Here is a 16,077-nt window from a genome sequence, read left to right on the forward strand (position 1 = left end):
TTTCCACACACAAAAAACTTGAGAGCCACACAGGAAGGGATTCCAAGCAAAGCCGAAGTGTTCTATCCCCACTCTGCCGAACATACTTGCAGGTCTCCATGTGTCACTAACGTATTCTTTCTTACTCACTTCTGGTACACACGTTACAACACTTCATTACACCATTTCAGGTTTTGGTGCTGGGGATGGAGCTCAGGGCACGACGCACACCAAGCCACATGTTCTGCAGAGCTACACCCACTGTACCTTCTTTCCTTCTCCAGACACCAGGGAATCCCATCTCCATCCCGACACTCCACCGGATCTCAGGGCCTACTGCTTGTAGGCCCATAGGCAACCATCAAGTCACATCAGATTGCTAGGGAAGTCTAGAAATGCAGTCACTGTACGGCAGGAAAAAGCCAGGACAAGATGCCAAGATCCCCTGAGGATTGATCTTTGTCCCTGCCAACCCCAGCTAGCCTGCTCTGCCTACAGAAGATAGGGGTCAAGGTGTTCCAGGCAGGGGGCGGGGCCTGCGGCTTACCAAAGCCTGGCTAAGGGCGGTGGGCAACTTCATAGCAGTGGATCTTGGCTGGAGGTAGGGCTGCCCTGCCTTTAACATTCAATGGTTGCCCTGGCAACCAGAGGGTGGGGCACAGACACTAACCAAGTACAAGGACAGCCCTGAAGTGTTCGCAGACACCAAAGGAAGGTTGGTACAAAAGGAAACTTCAACAATTTTTATTACCAAATTCGTACAGGGCTAACTTTTTAACCCTGCTGACAACAAAGTCTCTATTACATCCAGTAGAGGTGCAGACTCAGTAAAGACAGTCGTCTCTTAAAAAAAGAATTAAAAAAAAATATGTATCTGTGTATTTTATATATACATTAAAAAAAAGGTTAAATTTACCAGTGTTGCAAAAAATAAAAAATAAATCTCCAAAACAAACAGCACTGGGCAGCCTGTGCTGCCTTATCAGCACTGAGAGAAACACTTATCTCTCATTAAAAAAACCCTCTCCTCATCTTTGTTCAACTTTCACTACCTACTACTCCAGGAAGCACTCAAAGAACAGGAGAAGGACCTGCTGCCAGCTGTGGTTTTTAGCCTGCTGGTTTGCTAAGGCTTACACCAAAGACAATTCTCAGGAATGCAGGCCTCCACCACAACTGATTCCCAATTTTAGGGCCAGATTTCTAGAAGCTTGCAAAACATTCTCAAGGTTTCTCCAGGGAGGGATCTGGGATTCCTTGTAAGAAGGAGCAGGGAGGTTCTAAGCAAAAACAAAATACCTTGTAACCTATAAAGTCTAAACTAGCAGCAAGCACCAAACTTTTGGAGGAGGTGTCAAAAACGTGCTTATTTCCCCTTCTGACTGTAAGGCTAAAAAGGAGGGGAAGAGCCCCAAGGGACTACTTGACTCAGCTGTCCTGTGAGAAGATTTTTCACCAAGCCACTCTGCCTTGATTAGAGGACAACTGAAATACACAGAAGCTGTCAAAGGGTATCTTTGCTACCTACTTCTGGCTGGATAAAGCTGCCATACGGGACAGCCTGGTTCTTGTTTGCTTTGAGAAGGCTCTCTCTCATTGTTAAGCAGAGTGCTCAACAGTACAGAAATTTACAGTAACTTCGTATCTGACAAATCTTCAACAGCAGCACCTCAAAAATCACCCCAGGAGATGACCACTGCTGTGTGGGATCACAGCTCACTCCAGTCAATGGGCTTCTTGCCAGACTTCTGCAGCAGCTCATTGGCTTTAGAAAAATGTCGACAGCCAAAGAATCCTCTATACACTGACAACGGGGATGGATGAGCAGTTTGTAGGACATGGTGCCGCTTCTGGAAAAGGAACAACAATAGTAAGTGACAGATCAGGAAGGCAATTCCCTCTGCTCCACTTAAATGCTTCCACCACTCAAAGCGAATCTACCTTAAGCACTTGTATGGGAGCTTTTCATATTTCCTCCCTTGTAGAGGGCTGACTTCTACTAAGCTCTGAGGTCGCACAGGACCAGTACCAGCCTTCTATTTGGTGGCAGCTGTGCAATGTGCAGGTTCCAAGTAGTGTGATACAGTAATCTCTGCTAAGAGGCCACTTAGATGACATCTCCTAGAGAACTGTACGACATGTGATCACACAAAGGTGACTGTAGAGCAGGACTGACTGTACACTGCTTGCATCCAAGTATAAAAACAGCTAATGCTGGTCATGATAACCCACACCTATAATCCCTGGAGAAACCTTGAAGATGTTTCACAAGCTTCTAGAAATGTGGTCCTGAGATTGGGAATCAATTTTCTGATTGTAAAGAAGCCAGCGTTCCAGAGAACTGGCCTTCGTGTGAGGCTGTCTCAGGAGGCTGAGACAGGAGGATCATTGTGAAACTGAGACTACCCCTGGGCTACACAGTGAGCTCAGGGCCAGCCCAGAATATAAACTGAGAGATGTTGTTTCCAGAAAGAAAAGATGAAAGAAAAGAAGAAAAGTCCAGCTAAAAGCTGGGTATCGGCCAGCCTGATAGCTCAGCAGACTAAAGTGCCTGCTTAGGCTGGGCATAGCAGCTGGGGTTTGATCCCCAGCCTGCCATGCCGGCCCGGCACGCTGAGAGGGCGACTGAGACTGGGCATGGTGGCATGCACCTGTAATCCCAGCACTTGGGAGCCTGAAAACAGGAGAATCACTACGAGTCCGATCTACATAGTGAGACTCTGTAGATCCTGTCCTAAATACAGGGGAAAAAAGCTGGGTATTATGATTCATACCTGTAATCCCAGCTACTTGGGAGGCTAAAGCTGGAAGATCATTAAGTTCAACACCAGCCTGGGCAACTTAGCTAGACTATGTCTCAAAATAAAATTCTAAAAAAGTGCTGGAGATAAACTAAGTACTCCCTGGCTTCATTTCCCAATATTACAGAAAGAATTAAAATTCAGCTAAAAGCCTCATATAAGTCCAGTGCTCCAGGACTTAATATTTTTCCAGAATTCTTAGAATGGAACATCACCCAGCTGCTGAAAGCACGAAGTCAAGCTCCATGTACTTTAAAACAATGTGCTGGGAACTGAACTCAGGGCCTTGGGCATGCCAGCACTAGGCAGTGGCTCTGAGCAGGATTTAAAATGAATTGTTTTTTATGTTTATTTATCCCAGGCTGAGGCCCCTTATGTGGAGGTAGGCAGTAGATTCATAGCAGGTGAACCTCTCTGAGTCGCAGCTGAGGCCTATAGCGGCTTGTGATGCTATGACATCTCAAAGGACAAGATAAGGCCACAGCTGAGGACACCAGGCGCCAACCCCAATTAACTAGATAGAGATTGCAGCTGTAGGCGTCTCACTCCTTCAGTGAATGTCAACCTGATGATCAGACAGTTCTCCTAATTAGCGTAATTTACTATGTGGGAAGCCTTTGTACAGACTTCCAAGTTCCTGCCCAGTTTTCCTCACGTTCCTCAGTATTCCATCCCTTTATCTCAGCCCCTAAACAACTCAAATTCTGCTGGAGAGTTTTGATCTTCCTGGAGCCCTAAATCATACCACTTGTCTATTTAAGCCTCTGCCATCCACTCATTTGGGAGGTTGCCGGCCAGATCAGTCTGCGATACATCTGCAGCTCAAAACTTATCAAGTGGGGGGAAAAAAAAAAAAAACCAATAGAAAGGGCTGGTGAGATGGCTCAGTGGTCTAAAGCACCTACTTAGAACAAGCTTGGCAAGGCATCAGGGACCGCGGTTCAATCCCCCAGCACCGCATGCCAGCCAGCCCCGCTCCCTGGTGGGCTGAGCTGGCCACACAATAAATAAATAAATAAATAAATAAATACCAATAGAAAGCACAAAAAGCATCAAAAATTTATTTTTGCAGGGCATAGTGGTGCACACCTGTAATCCTAGCACCCTGGAGGCTGAGGCAAGAGGATCTATACATTGAAAGCCAACCCTGGCTACAAAGGAAGTTCAAGGCCAGCCGTAACTACATAATGAAACCCTGTCTTACAAAAAGAAAAAATTATTTTGAGGTCTAGACTGGAGCACTTGCTGGCACGTAATGAAGCAGGTACCGTAGGTGCCAATCTCTAGCACTGCCAAACACAAAAATCCACTGTTGCATGTATAATAATCCCTTTAGGTGAATGAAACTCTAGAAGACATTTATTTCCCTTTTGTACTTTTCTAGTGTCTGAATTGTCGCACCACAAAATAACTACTGTGTTTTTTAAATGCCAGGTATAGTTATCTGAACAGAGATTATGGGCCAGTTTTGGTTTTCTTTCAATTATCTTCTATATTTAAATAAAACTGCCTAGAAAATCAGAACAGCTTTTTAGAACATCCCTGCCTCAAAGGAGCCCACTGTAGCAGGAATGATAATTAGAGGCAGCCCAGCAGGGGCAGAGCACACAGCCTAAGGGCCAGACAGCGTGCATTCAAATCCCAGCTCTGCCACTTGACCAGTAATTACAGGGAACTTGTTAGAGTCCTTTAGGCTGCATGACTGATCTCAGGCCCTTGCACTTGCCAAACGCTTATTCTACTGAGTGAGCTCCCTGGCCCCTGCATTTGAGCTTTTACCAGTCAACGAGGAGCAGCAACAAGCTGGACATGATGGTGTACTCTGTAATTCCAGCCCTTTCTTTGGGAGGTTGAGTCAAAAGGGTCACAAGTTTGAGGCCACCTCGGGCAACTTACTGAGAAGCTGCTTCAAAATAGAAAACAAGGGCCAGTGAGATAGCTCAGCGGACCAAGCACCTGCTTTGGCAAGCTCAGGGACCAAGGTTCAATCCTGGGGTGCGCTGCGTCATCGACCACGTCTGGGCGTGGCAGCACACACCTGTAATCCCAGCACTGGGGAGGCTGAAAACAGGAGAATCACTAGGAATCTGAGCTGCCTAGTGAGACCCCATACCAAATACATAAATGAAAAATTTTTTTAATTTAAGAAAAAACAGAAAAGAATCAGTGTAAATCCCTGGGTTCAACCCCCAATACCACAGCCCCCTGCCCACAATCACTGTGAGGCATCAAATAATGGCCACAGAGCATTACAACAAGGCAACACACTGGTAAGCAGTGCAGGCCTTGTCTCTGTCAGCAATGCTGGGCTCTGAAGGAAAAGCCTCCTAGGTCAGGACCCAGGACCTAGGCCGTGCCAAAAATGGCAGGGAAGCAGGCACAGGAAGCAAGCAGGTGGCACAGTCACCTGGAGCTGAGAGGAAAGCCAGGGCAGTGAGCCCCTCCACAGGCTATTCCCAGCCCAGCTGAGCAGCCTAAGCCCGGGCCTTCCCAGAAGGCCCTGGAAGCCTCGGGGCAGTCAGATGAACGCCAATGCTGGCCAAGGTGGCTAGATGGGGTGGAACTGAAAGACAGCAGAGATGGAGGGAGTTTTCAGACACGAATGACTACACTTGGGGAGAGGACAGGGGAGCAGAAGATAGAGGAATAGGAGACCAGACATCTAGAGAGATACCAAGAACGGCATGCTATCAAGAGTTGTGAAAAAAAAGAGTTCTGGTTCAATAACCACACAGCTGTTATTTTTTACTGCAGAGTAGTATCGATGTACAAGTTTAGTGAGAAGAGAGACTTTAGTGTGGAAAATGAATTTGATGGGTTTAAGGTCCACTAATAAGGAGGTAGTATGCACTAGATCTACAACTTAGAAGACTTGCTAGAGATACTTAATGTGGCTTAATGGTGGATCTTCTTCAGCAACGGTTTACTTTTACATTAAGCCTTGTTGAACAATAACAAAGACTACCTAATGTGCTAAGAATTACATTGGCTGTAAACCTCCCTGAGGCGCAGAGATTAGAAGTGACAGGCACGTCTTCCCTACTTGGGTAACTGTCCTTAGCAGTTCATTCACGGTCAAATTCACTCAAGATTTTTTTCTGCAGTTCTTTCCTTAAGCAAATCCTCTGAAAATATCTTATGCAGTCTAGGATTCTTTTTACTCTCATTTAGTATTTGCTTGTGTATGCATAAAAATACTCCAGAAGGACACATCAGAAATTTTTAAAAGCCCCCAGTGCTCACCCAAGGTGGGTAGAGGCCGAGAAGACAGGAGCTAGGATGTGAGACGAGACACTCTGTTCACCTCAGTACGGCAGTACCAGGTACTGAACTCAGCTCCACACAGGCTAGGCAAGTGTGCTACCACTGAGTTACCTCCCTAGCCCTTTTTAAATTTTAAGACAGAGTCTTAAAATTAAGTTGCCCAAGCTGCTTCTGTGATCCTCTGGCTCAGCTTCCTAAGTACCTGGGATCACACTATTTATAATCATTGGTATCCACTACCCTTAAAAATAGTGCCCAAATGTGAGAGATGAGGTGGCTGCTCCCCAAGGGTTTGGGGGGCATGAAATCCTAAGCTCTGTGCAGCAGGCCCAAATCCTGGCCCCATCATTCACTGACAAGTTTGGGTATGTGAATTGTCTCTCTGAACCCCAATGCAAAATGGGGATAAGGAACCACACCCCGTACCTAAGTCCTTTGCCAACTATTAAGTAAGACTCAGAATGAAAAAAACCACACACCCCAGCTGGAGATATAGCTTAGCAGCTTAAGCGCCTGCATGGCAAGTGCAAGGTCCTAAGTTCGATCCCTGGTATCAGAAAAAAAAAAAAAAAACATTGAAAAAGAAAAAGAAAAAACACACACCCTGATGCCTGCTGACAAATGGTCAGGTTCAATGTCACTGCACATTTCTGATGCACCAGAAATGAGCCCTTGACCTCAGCGATTAAAACATTTATGGGACAATTCTTCCCATTCACACTTCCCACCTCAGCCTCACTCCAAGCTAAACCATCCTTCCTAATTCTCCTCCCTCCCATCCCCAGCACACGTCTCCACTACTCCTCTATCAATCCACCGATATCTGCATCCTGCAGAGAATGGCAGGCAGGGGATCCCAGAGCAGGGGTTGGACACCTGCGAGGAGCTGCAGGACTAGGATGTCTCTAAGGCAGAGCTGATGGACAGGACTTGAGAAGAGGGAAAAGGGGGTTCAAGGAGGACCCTAGGCTCCACATCTCAGCACACAGGTACAGAAGTTACTGAATGGGAAAAGCAGGGAGGTTGTAAGATGGGAGAGGATGCAGGAAGGGCAGAAATTGAAGCTCTAGGCTTGGCCATGCCCGTAAGCAGAGCTGGGGTTTAGGGATCAGCACCAACTGGACTTCATGGGGAAATTAAATTTCTCATTCAATGCAATTCCTCATGTTTTCTATACGCTCCCATATTTCCTGGAGCCAAGACACTTGCCTCATTCATCACACACGGGGTGTGTGTGTGTGTGTGTGTGTGTGTGTGTGTGATGCGTTAAATGAAGGAACCCAGGGACTTTCAAACCCTCTGTGAGAGGACGCCTAAATTAGTAACTGCACTGAACTGCAAACTGCCAGCTGCCTTCCTTATACACAATGAATTGTTCCTACAATTTACGTGAATTCAGCTTAGTTTTCTGGGGGGGATTCCAACTCTCAGAGATTCATTTCATAACGTGGAGTTCCCAGGACCACAGACCAGTATCAGGGACTCCTAGAATTCTGTTTAAAGTATTTTAAGCCAGGCATATATCCCAACACTTAGAAGGCTGAGGGAGGAGGATCAGGAGGATTGCTGTGAGTTTGAGAACAGATTGGGCTACGCAGTGGATTCAAGGTCAGCCTCAACTGCAGAGTGAGGCCCTGTCTCAAAAAGCAGAATTTTAAAGTCATACCCTGTCGATGGCACTTCCCTTCTTCTGAGCATAAGAGCCCCAGAGCAAGAAGACGAGGCCGTTCAGGTTCTGATTGAGCCAGGACACAACAGCATCGGTGAACTGCTCCCAGCCTCTCTCCTTATGGGAATTGGCTTGATGGGCCCGAACAGTGAGGACGGCATTGAGCAAGAGGACACCTACAAACACAGGCCATAGAAACGGGAACAGAAGGCTCAGAGGCAGCAGCGCAAGCTCCAGACAACAGGGGCTAGCCCCAGACACACCATGAAATCATTCGCTCTATTCTGTAGGATCCAGTGCAGCCAAATAAACCAGGTCATAAAGAAATCGCTTCATCATGATTAGCAGCAACATTTTATTTCCATCTCTTCCTTTCTGGCATCTTATAGTTTAAAAGTAAATATGGGATAAATGTCATCAGAATTTTTTTTAAAAAATCCTGATATTAACCCCAGAGAATAAACAGTATAATGGGAACAAATGTTTCTGATAATTAAAATATTTAAAAATGGGCTTCAAGGTAAAACATATTTAGCTTTTTAAATATATAGCAAACCAATCCAGTGTGGTGGAACATTCCTACAATCCCAGCACTCAGAGGCTGAGAAAACAGGACTGCTGCAAGTTCAAGGCCAGCCTGGACTCTAAAGTCAATTCAACACCAATTTAAACTACAAAGTCAGACCGTGTCTCAGACAGTACACAAACACACACACTGTAATTATATATATGAAAACTGTTGGGCTCAGCCCAAGATATGCACAGCAGGGCTGAGCTTACCTTGCTTAGCCCACCCAGACAAATCTCCATGGCCAGGATGAACAAAGCCATCTACGTCTGTCGACAGCTCTTTATAGATGTTTTCCAAACTGCAAGCAAGCCAGAAAGGAAAAAAAAAAAAAAAAAACCACAGAATCTTAAGCATCATTTTGAAAGTTCATTAATCTCCAAAGATGTACACGAAAAGGTTAAGAGGTTTAAAGCCAGTCCTAGGAAGGAACAATGGAACCTATGACCCTAATTCATAAGGTAAACAACTGAAATCTTAAGATGTTTTATCTGTACTGGGATTCAAGGGTCAGAGAAGCACGTTGGGGACCTAAAGAAATTGGTCCACCCTGGTGTGGAGGTGCACGCTTGTAAGCCCAGCACCTGGGAGGCTGAGGCAGGAGGATTGCTGCAAGTTCAAGGCTGTCAACCAGAACTATATGGTGAGACCCTGTCTCAATAAGAGGCGGAAAAAGAGAAAAAAAAAGCCCAGCACTTATGACATGCATATACCCTTATTATATTTGCATATATTATTGTGTATGTAATACTAAGGATTGAGCCAGGGCCTTTGCATTGAGTTACATTCTCAGCCCTACCTACTTGACCCCACTTCTTTTTTTTTTTTTTTTTTTTTAAAGTTTGAGACAAGGTTCCCTCTTTAAATTGCCTGGACTGTATCAACTAATGAATGGATAAAAAAAGAGGTGCTTTTTCCCCACAATGAAGTACGTCTATGCTGCCATAAAGGAGGGTATGCTTGAGACATTTCTAGGTAAACGGATGCACCTCAAGGCCATACTCTTAAGTGAAATAAATGGGACACACATGTGTAAATAGCATGTTATTTCTCTGTTATGAGTAACCGAAAGTATAAATAAGGCTCCAAATGTATAATGGATATTGTAAAATAGGAAGAAAATGTTCAAATGGGGAGGGGAACAAAGGAGGGGAACGGGGAAAGGAAAAAAAAAGTAGAAAAGAAGGGAATGTGGAAACAAAGCTTTTATAAATGGGGAGGGAAAGGGGTGGAAGGACGGGGAGAATGGGAAAAAGAATCAAGTTCTGAGTACAAATTATGATGAATGTGATCATTAGGTATAGCCAAAACATACCAATAAAATCTGATTAAAATAATAAAAATTTTAAAATAAAAAAAAAAAAAATAGTACCTAGACTGGACTCAAAATTACAATCTTTCTGTTCAGCCGCCCAGAATGCTGGGATTACAGGCGTGTGCGACCTCACCCAGCCACTTTGTATGGGATGCATTTCATATAAAATTCTCCAAAGCTTCTTAACTAGGGAAAGTGCTGCCTCCCACACAACTTCCCACAGTACACAGCACACTGTGATTTCCCACAGTGAAGAATAAGAATGATTCAGCCCAAGCGCCAACAGTGCCAACACGGAGAAAAAATCCTGCTCCAAAGGCTGCTCGAGGTCCCCCAAACAGTGGGCCTCTGATATGCAAAGTACACATCTGAACGCAACCGAGGCTGGACTGCAGCCATGTGTGTGTACAGCTACTGTACCTGGGCGGGGGTGGAACAGGTCTTTGGACGCTAAAGCAGAGCCCGTGAGCTTGACTGGGTCCGTGATAAGGATCCTGTCCCAGGATGACAACTTTCACCTGTGAACACCAGGTGGCAAAGAATAAGACACAACCACAGTGCTCAGTTCCAACAAACACATGGCTGATTATGCACAGGGGGACACATCGGTGAGGAGGGGAGCCCTGCTCAGCACTGTCACTTCCCACTTCCCATGATCCTTCACTGTACCACCCTGAGGTGCAGCCATCCTTTTGCTCAGTGTGAGACAAGGTGAAGTTAATTTCACATTTATCCTCTTAGCTTTTCAAGTGACAAAAGTAAACATGCCCAGAAACACACAGTGGCACACCATCTGAGTTAGTCTTTGTTTTTTATGTGCACAGTACTGGTGATTGAGCCCAGGGCTCCTAGAATGCCAGACAAACATTCTAGGCAAGCTTGCTGGAGCTACACCACCAGCCCCAGAGTTAGCCAGTTTTAATCACCCACATTACGGGGGTTATTGCACTCATGCTGTGTGTCTTCTGCTCAACACTGTAGGCTTCTTTCAAATCAATAGAATACTCAAGACTCTCGATCAGGGGCACTTACTTGTCCATTATGGAAAAGCCCGGCAGCAAGCTACTAGTACTCACTGGTGCTTCATGTCTGTCATGAATCACAGGGGGCTGGCGTGTGAAGGGACAAGTGTGCTTGTTTCTTTTTGTCTGTATCAGGAATCAAACTCAGGACCTTGTGCTTGCCAGGCAGGAACTGTGCCGCTTGGGAGGTATATCCCCAGCCCTGAGAATTGTATTTTAAACCTCCATACAGGTCAGATCCTTCACTAGCAGAGAGGCCTATTCCCCTAGAGGTGGAACAGATGAAACCAGCATAAAGATCAGTCCAAGGGGCCCTAGGAGTAGGCGGCAAGAGGCAATGAAAACCAATGCAGTCTCCATCTCCCAGGTGTTTGAAATGCAGGCCTCCGGATATGTGGTCTGCCTTGCCCTCACTGGAATGCTGCTCTGTCTCTGAACCTTCCTCCTCAGCTGCCACCTTGTACATCTCTCCAATCTAGCTGCAGACCAATGCTGCCACAACCAGTTAGGTCCTCGTTCTAACCTCGCTGCTCACTGGGTCACCAGCATATCCCAAATGAAGCACCCAGCCTGGCAGGGAAGGCTGCCAGCTCCAGGGCTCCAGGCCTGGCTACGGGGTGATCTTAGGTGAGTCAGCTAATCTCCCTGATCTTGAATGCTCATCTGCAAAGCAGCCCACAGGCCCAGCAGCCTCAGAGATGCACATCTGATACTTTGAGAGTCCTCCCTGATTATATCAGAATATAACATTCAGAACACAGCACAATATTCGAATAAGGAATAAGAAGCACTGAATGTAGTAAGTTTATTTAAAACTTTAAAAAACAGGGAGCTATCTATAGTGAAAATTCTTATGCTACTAGATTGTGAAAATGTCTAAGTATTGGGCATGGCTGTCTTACCCAGATGGTTTGTTCACCTATTTCACTTCTTTGATTGAGCAAGATATTCCCTAAACCCTAACTTCGTAATTCAGCTTACAAAATGGGGGAGGAAGAAAAATAAAAACCCCAATCCCCAACCTTGTACCAGCGTGTGTTGAAGGTGTCACAGCTCAGAGGAAAACCCGATCACTAGGAAGCCAGCAACAGGTTTCCACAGGTGCCACAGAGGGATCCAGTTGTTTTTCTACAGAGAAACCCTTTCATGGCACTCCACTGTCAGCAGCGGAGACAGAGGCAAGGCTGGGCAAGAGCATACAGCCCTATTTAAGGAGGGTCTATCACACTCAGTTTTCAGTCTTTAGAAGTGTAGTCAGGTCAATGTAAGCTTCTGAACATAAAACTGAAGTGACCAGCGCTGCCACGCAGCAGCTACACACAGGACAAAGTAACAAAGGCAGGCCACAGGTCATGCTCCTGAGCCAGCGTGGGCAAGTCGTGGTGGCCGTCAGCTAAAAACGCATAAAGACACAAATGCTTCACGACCCAGCTTCTTCACTACCACTGCCATAACACTTAATACAGGCATGGGTCTTCAGTATTAAATAAAATACAAATGAAAGCAAACATAAAAGTAGATTTCAAACAAGTAGTTAGCAAAGCCCAGGAAGGGTGCCCAAGAGCGGTGACATGGCACCAACCAGTGGTGGTAAACCTACAGCACATGTGTAGTGGTTTTTGGGTTTTTTTTCCCCAAGACAAAAGATGTTAATGTAGAGCTGTTTTCTCTACTTAAAACCTCAGGATTCAGGTATAATGGGAGTGATGGCACTTTGTGATAAATAAGTGGCTTTTGTATTACAGTTTGGCACTCCTTTAAAAAGTTTGCCATCACTGGCATAGATCAGTAAGTCTATCAATTAATTGAACATTGCAAAATAGCTAATCGAGAGAATTTTGAATGTACTGCACACAAAACAAAAATGTCTGAAGTGGTAAATATACCACTTACCTTAGTCTTATCTTTACACTGAAATCAAGGGTACCCCACAAATATGTACAATTACAATGGAAATATAAATCAGTTGAAAATATAGACATGAGCTTGGGGGCACATACTATAGGCTAGCATTCTGACGCTGAGGTAGGAGGATGCCAAGTATGGCCATCTTAGCTTTAAAGAAAAAGTCTAACAAAAATGTATACTAAAAAGTTCCTCCTTCAAATGAGCCCTCCAGTCTCTCACTTGGCATGGCTTTCCCAAATACCCCACAGCAAAGACTGCACCCAGGAACATTCACAAAGCCCTTAAGAGACTGATTATGAAATGCACGGAAAACAAGTCACAATGTTTTAGTGGTTGGGTCTCCCACCGATGCATTATCTTCTGTTCCCTTGTTTTATTTCTTCTACGAGTTAATTTAGCATTGTCAGTTCTGTTAAGTTTGATGACACTACTACATGAAATGTTTCCAATGATGCACATTACTCAACTGGACAGCCTACCTGGAGAGGGAGTGCTGGGGATGGAACACAGGGCCTCAAGAAACACCCTTTACCCTCCTTCCATAATAAAATTCAACAACCGTACTTACATCTCGTATGTCACACATTTGAGTCCAGGTGAAGACTTGGTGTGGTGGTGGATAAACAGTGTAACGTTTTCTTTCTTCTGCAACAAATCCCATTAGCTAATTTAAAAGATAAACTACATTTAAAATCAGATTTTAGGTGGAAACCATATAAATTTAGTAAGAAATCTTACTAAAGCAGTTTGTAACTTCATCTAGTTCCTTGCCATTTTTTAAATCCAAATTCTTTTTTTTTTTTAGTAAATTTTTTTTTTTAATTTTATTTATGTCTGTGTGTGTGTGTGTGTGTGTGTGGCCAGCTCAGCCCACCAGGGGGCGGGGCTGGCTGGCATGTGGTGCTGGGGGATTGAACCGTGGTCCCTGTGCTTTGCTAAGCTTGTTCTAAATAGGTGCTTTAGACCACTGAGCCATCTCACCAGCCCCCCAAATTCTTTAAAACAAAACAAAACACACACACACACCCCCTCCAGTATTTGCTCCCTACTTAACTTGCTCAACCACACCAATTCTTCCTCACTTTCTCTGAGCTGGAACAAAGTTCATTTTTGCTGCACTTTACTTTCCCAGCAATGCCAACCTCTCTCCCCTTACAAAAGGCAAGCACGGTTTCATTCAGGCTGGCTGGTGATTTTACAAGGCCAATCATTCGTTCACCGAGAGCAAAGGAGGTGGCTTAACCTTACAATCTAACAACTTTAGCCGATATAAAGGTGAAGATTCAAAACACCACGACCACCTTTACCTGCTTGAAAAGGGCATTAGAGGAAAATATGAATCTGTTGAAAACATCGGGCAGAATTGGCCTGCTGGTGCACTAAACAGAGGTGCCTCCGCGTTTTCTTTGAGAAAGGTAAACCTTCTATCTACCTTTATAAAATACGGTTTCCCGAACTCTCCGCTGAGGTGCTTCTTCCAGCTGTCCCCGAAGCCCACCGGCACGTTTCGGGCTGCAAGTCTGAGCAACGCCGCGGCCTTGTTTTTCTGGATCCGGTCCAGCTGTTCGGGGCTTAGGGGCGAGGAGGGCGGCGTGCCGGGCTCGTCCGGCCCGGCCCGGGCCTTCTTGGCGGGGCTGGCCTGCAAAGGGTCCCCGCAAGGACGGGTTAGGAACCGCAGCGATTCTCTTCCAGCTGCCCGCAACTTCCCAGCCAAACCCTGCGACCCACGGCAAAAGATGCCCATAGTTGCGCCCGGCCGAAATAAGAGATGCTGTGAAGCCGCCCAGCGACCTCCTTAGAAAAGCTTCCGGAACCGGAGACCCAGGACCCAAACGCCCCGCCCCTCCTGGCGGGAGCCGCCACTGGAGTCCCCACGCGCACTTTTCGCGGCAAAAATACTCAGCAGGAATCCCGCCTCCTCTCTCTCCTAATTGGACGGGAAGCTAAGCAGGGCGGGCCAGCTGCACGGCAATTGGCGCCGCTATCCTACGGGCGCGCCCCCATTGGCTAGCGCTTTAGTACGGCGGCCGGTGAGGGACTGCGACGGGGTGTTTAGACCACGTGTAACCTGTTTTGAACAGGAGGCCCGGGATACCGCGTGAATGGCGCGCTCTTACACCCCCTGAACCTGGCAGGACCCCTGCCTTCCTCCCCTTATCCCAGCCCCCAAGGCGGTCCCTGCCTCGCCTCACCGTCACATCGCCGTTCTCTCCAGCTACGGCCGCCACGCCGGCCTTTGGGTCGGCTGGCTCGGGACTGTAAGCACAACGTTTCCTGGAGGGGTTCGGGGAGAAGAAGGAGTACAGAGTTTTCTGGCCGATCATCCCGGAGCCGAGGTAAGAGTGAACGCGCGCCGCCCGGACTTGGAATTGGCCGCGCCGCCCGGAGACTAGAAATTGGCGCCAAAAGGTCCGCGCATGCTCCAAGTGGGGAGGGTCGCGGCGGAGGGCGGTGGAGGACCCAGTGCGCAAGTGCAGGAGGGGCGGTCCCCAAGGCCCGGAGGGCGAGGTTGGGCGTGAGCGATGCTGGAGGGCTTGCTTCTTCATTCATTGAGCCCGTGCGTCCCACCTCCTCCTCAGGGCATGTGCCTCCGCCTCGCGGATGTTTAAAAAAAAACTAAAAACACTTGCCCTGTTGAGGGTGCCGTGCGGTGGAGGTGCAGGTAGCCCTTACAGTGTTCATTGAGCTTTTATACGCATTATCTCATCCACTTTCAACCATCTGTTTTACTGAAGGTAAACAAGCTTTTTATTTTTTAATTTGCAAACAAATTTAGAGCAAGCATTTTGCCAAGTCTATAAACCTTAGGGGAGATTTTAAGATCATGAAGGTTGATTCCAAAGTATTCATTCTCGGATGGCACTACTGTACCCCTCCTGCCCCGGTAATCACAAACCGGATTCGTTTCTTTTCATCCCTTCCTCCCCTCCCCAAGTATTTCTGATACAGCAGTATCTCCTTTTTGTTCTCCAAAACAAATCCCAAATTCAGTGACAGTTTTCCATCTTCTGCGACAAGCTAAGTTAGTCTTGTTACCAACCTCTTAGGTTCATTCGCTTGCCCCTGATCAAATCGGAGGAGGCCATATATTGTGGTAAAAGGGTAAAAAGATTTATTCAACGAAAGCCCCAAAAGAATGGAGAGGCCTGTTTGCTTCACATCACCATCTCCAGATGAACAGTGTTGTAACCCAAAAATCAAAAACCGGACTCAAACTTAAAACCACAAGAGTAGAGGAAGGAGGGGGGATTTTACAAAGCTTATTTTGAGTCAGTTATGACTGAGGTTTAACTTTTTGTTCCCATAGACAAGGTCACATTTTGTAAACCTTACAGTAATATGTTTTACTTGGCTTAGGCATTGTTTTTGTCTCGGTCCTTAGAAAGACATCTGATGACCATTTTACCCATTTTCAGGCATTCTGTTTGTTCCCGTAAGGAAGGACAGTTTAACTCATTCTGCAGAATGCTGAGGAACGTTTTCTTATTTGCACCGTCACATTCTTCAGGGAAGGCATGGGGGGGTGGTTTACAAAACAAATCAAGGTTTTA

The 16,077-nt window shown here is 46.1% G+C and overlaps 1 protein-coding gene across 1 annotated transcript; it reads right to left on the reverse strand.

Moving 5' to 3' along the window:
* Nucleotides 1-744: 744 nt before the first annotated feature.
* Ung (uracil DNA glycosylase) lies at nucleotides 745-14,856 on the reverse strand. Its single transcript, XM_004636270.2, has 7 exons — nucleotides 14,719-14,856; nucleotides 13,959-14,165; nucleotides 13,095-13,190; nucleotides 10,017-10,114; nucleotides 8,494-8,582; nucleotides 7,711-7,889; nucleotides 745-1,829 (listed from the first exon to the last, which is right to left on the reverse strand). The coding sequence occupies exons 1-7, from the start codon at nucleotides 14,848-14,850 to the stop codon at nucleotides 1,689-1,691; spliced, it is 942 nt and encodes a 313-aa protein (XP_004636327.1). The 5' UTR covers nucleotides 14,851-14,856; the 3' UTR covers nucleotides 745-1,688.
* Between the last annotated feature and the right edge of the window lie 1,221 nt (nucleotides 14,857-16,077).

This window comes from Octodon degus, unplaced genomic scaffold, assembly GCF_000260255.1.
Source record: "Octodon degus isolate 3935 unplaced genomic scaffold, OctDeg1.0 scaffold00079, whole genome shotgun sequence".
Classification (NCBI taxonomy): Eukaryota; Metazoa; Chordata; class Mammalia; order Rodentia; family Octodontidae; genus Octodon; species Octodon degus.

Bases quoted from the DNA above. Each gene is read 5' to 3' on its own strand.
- Ung (XM_004636270.2), bottom strand. From the start codon at position 14,850: ATGATCGGCCAGAAAACTCTGTACTCCTTCTTCTCCCCGAACCCCTCC. The intron at 13,191-13,958 runs GTAGATAGAAGG...CTTTTAAATTAG, and splicing joins GGAAACCGTATTTTATAAAG to CTAATGGGATTTGTTGCAGA. The intron at 10,115-13,094 runs GTAAGTACGGTT...TGGTGTTCACAG, and splicing joins AAATGTGTGACATACGAGAT to GTGAAAGTTGTCATCCTGGG.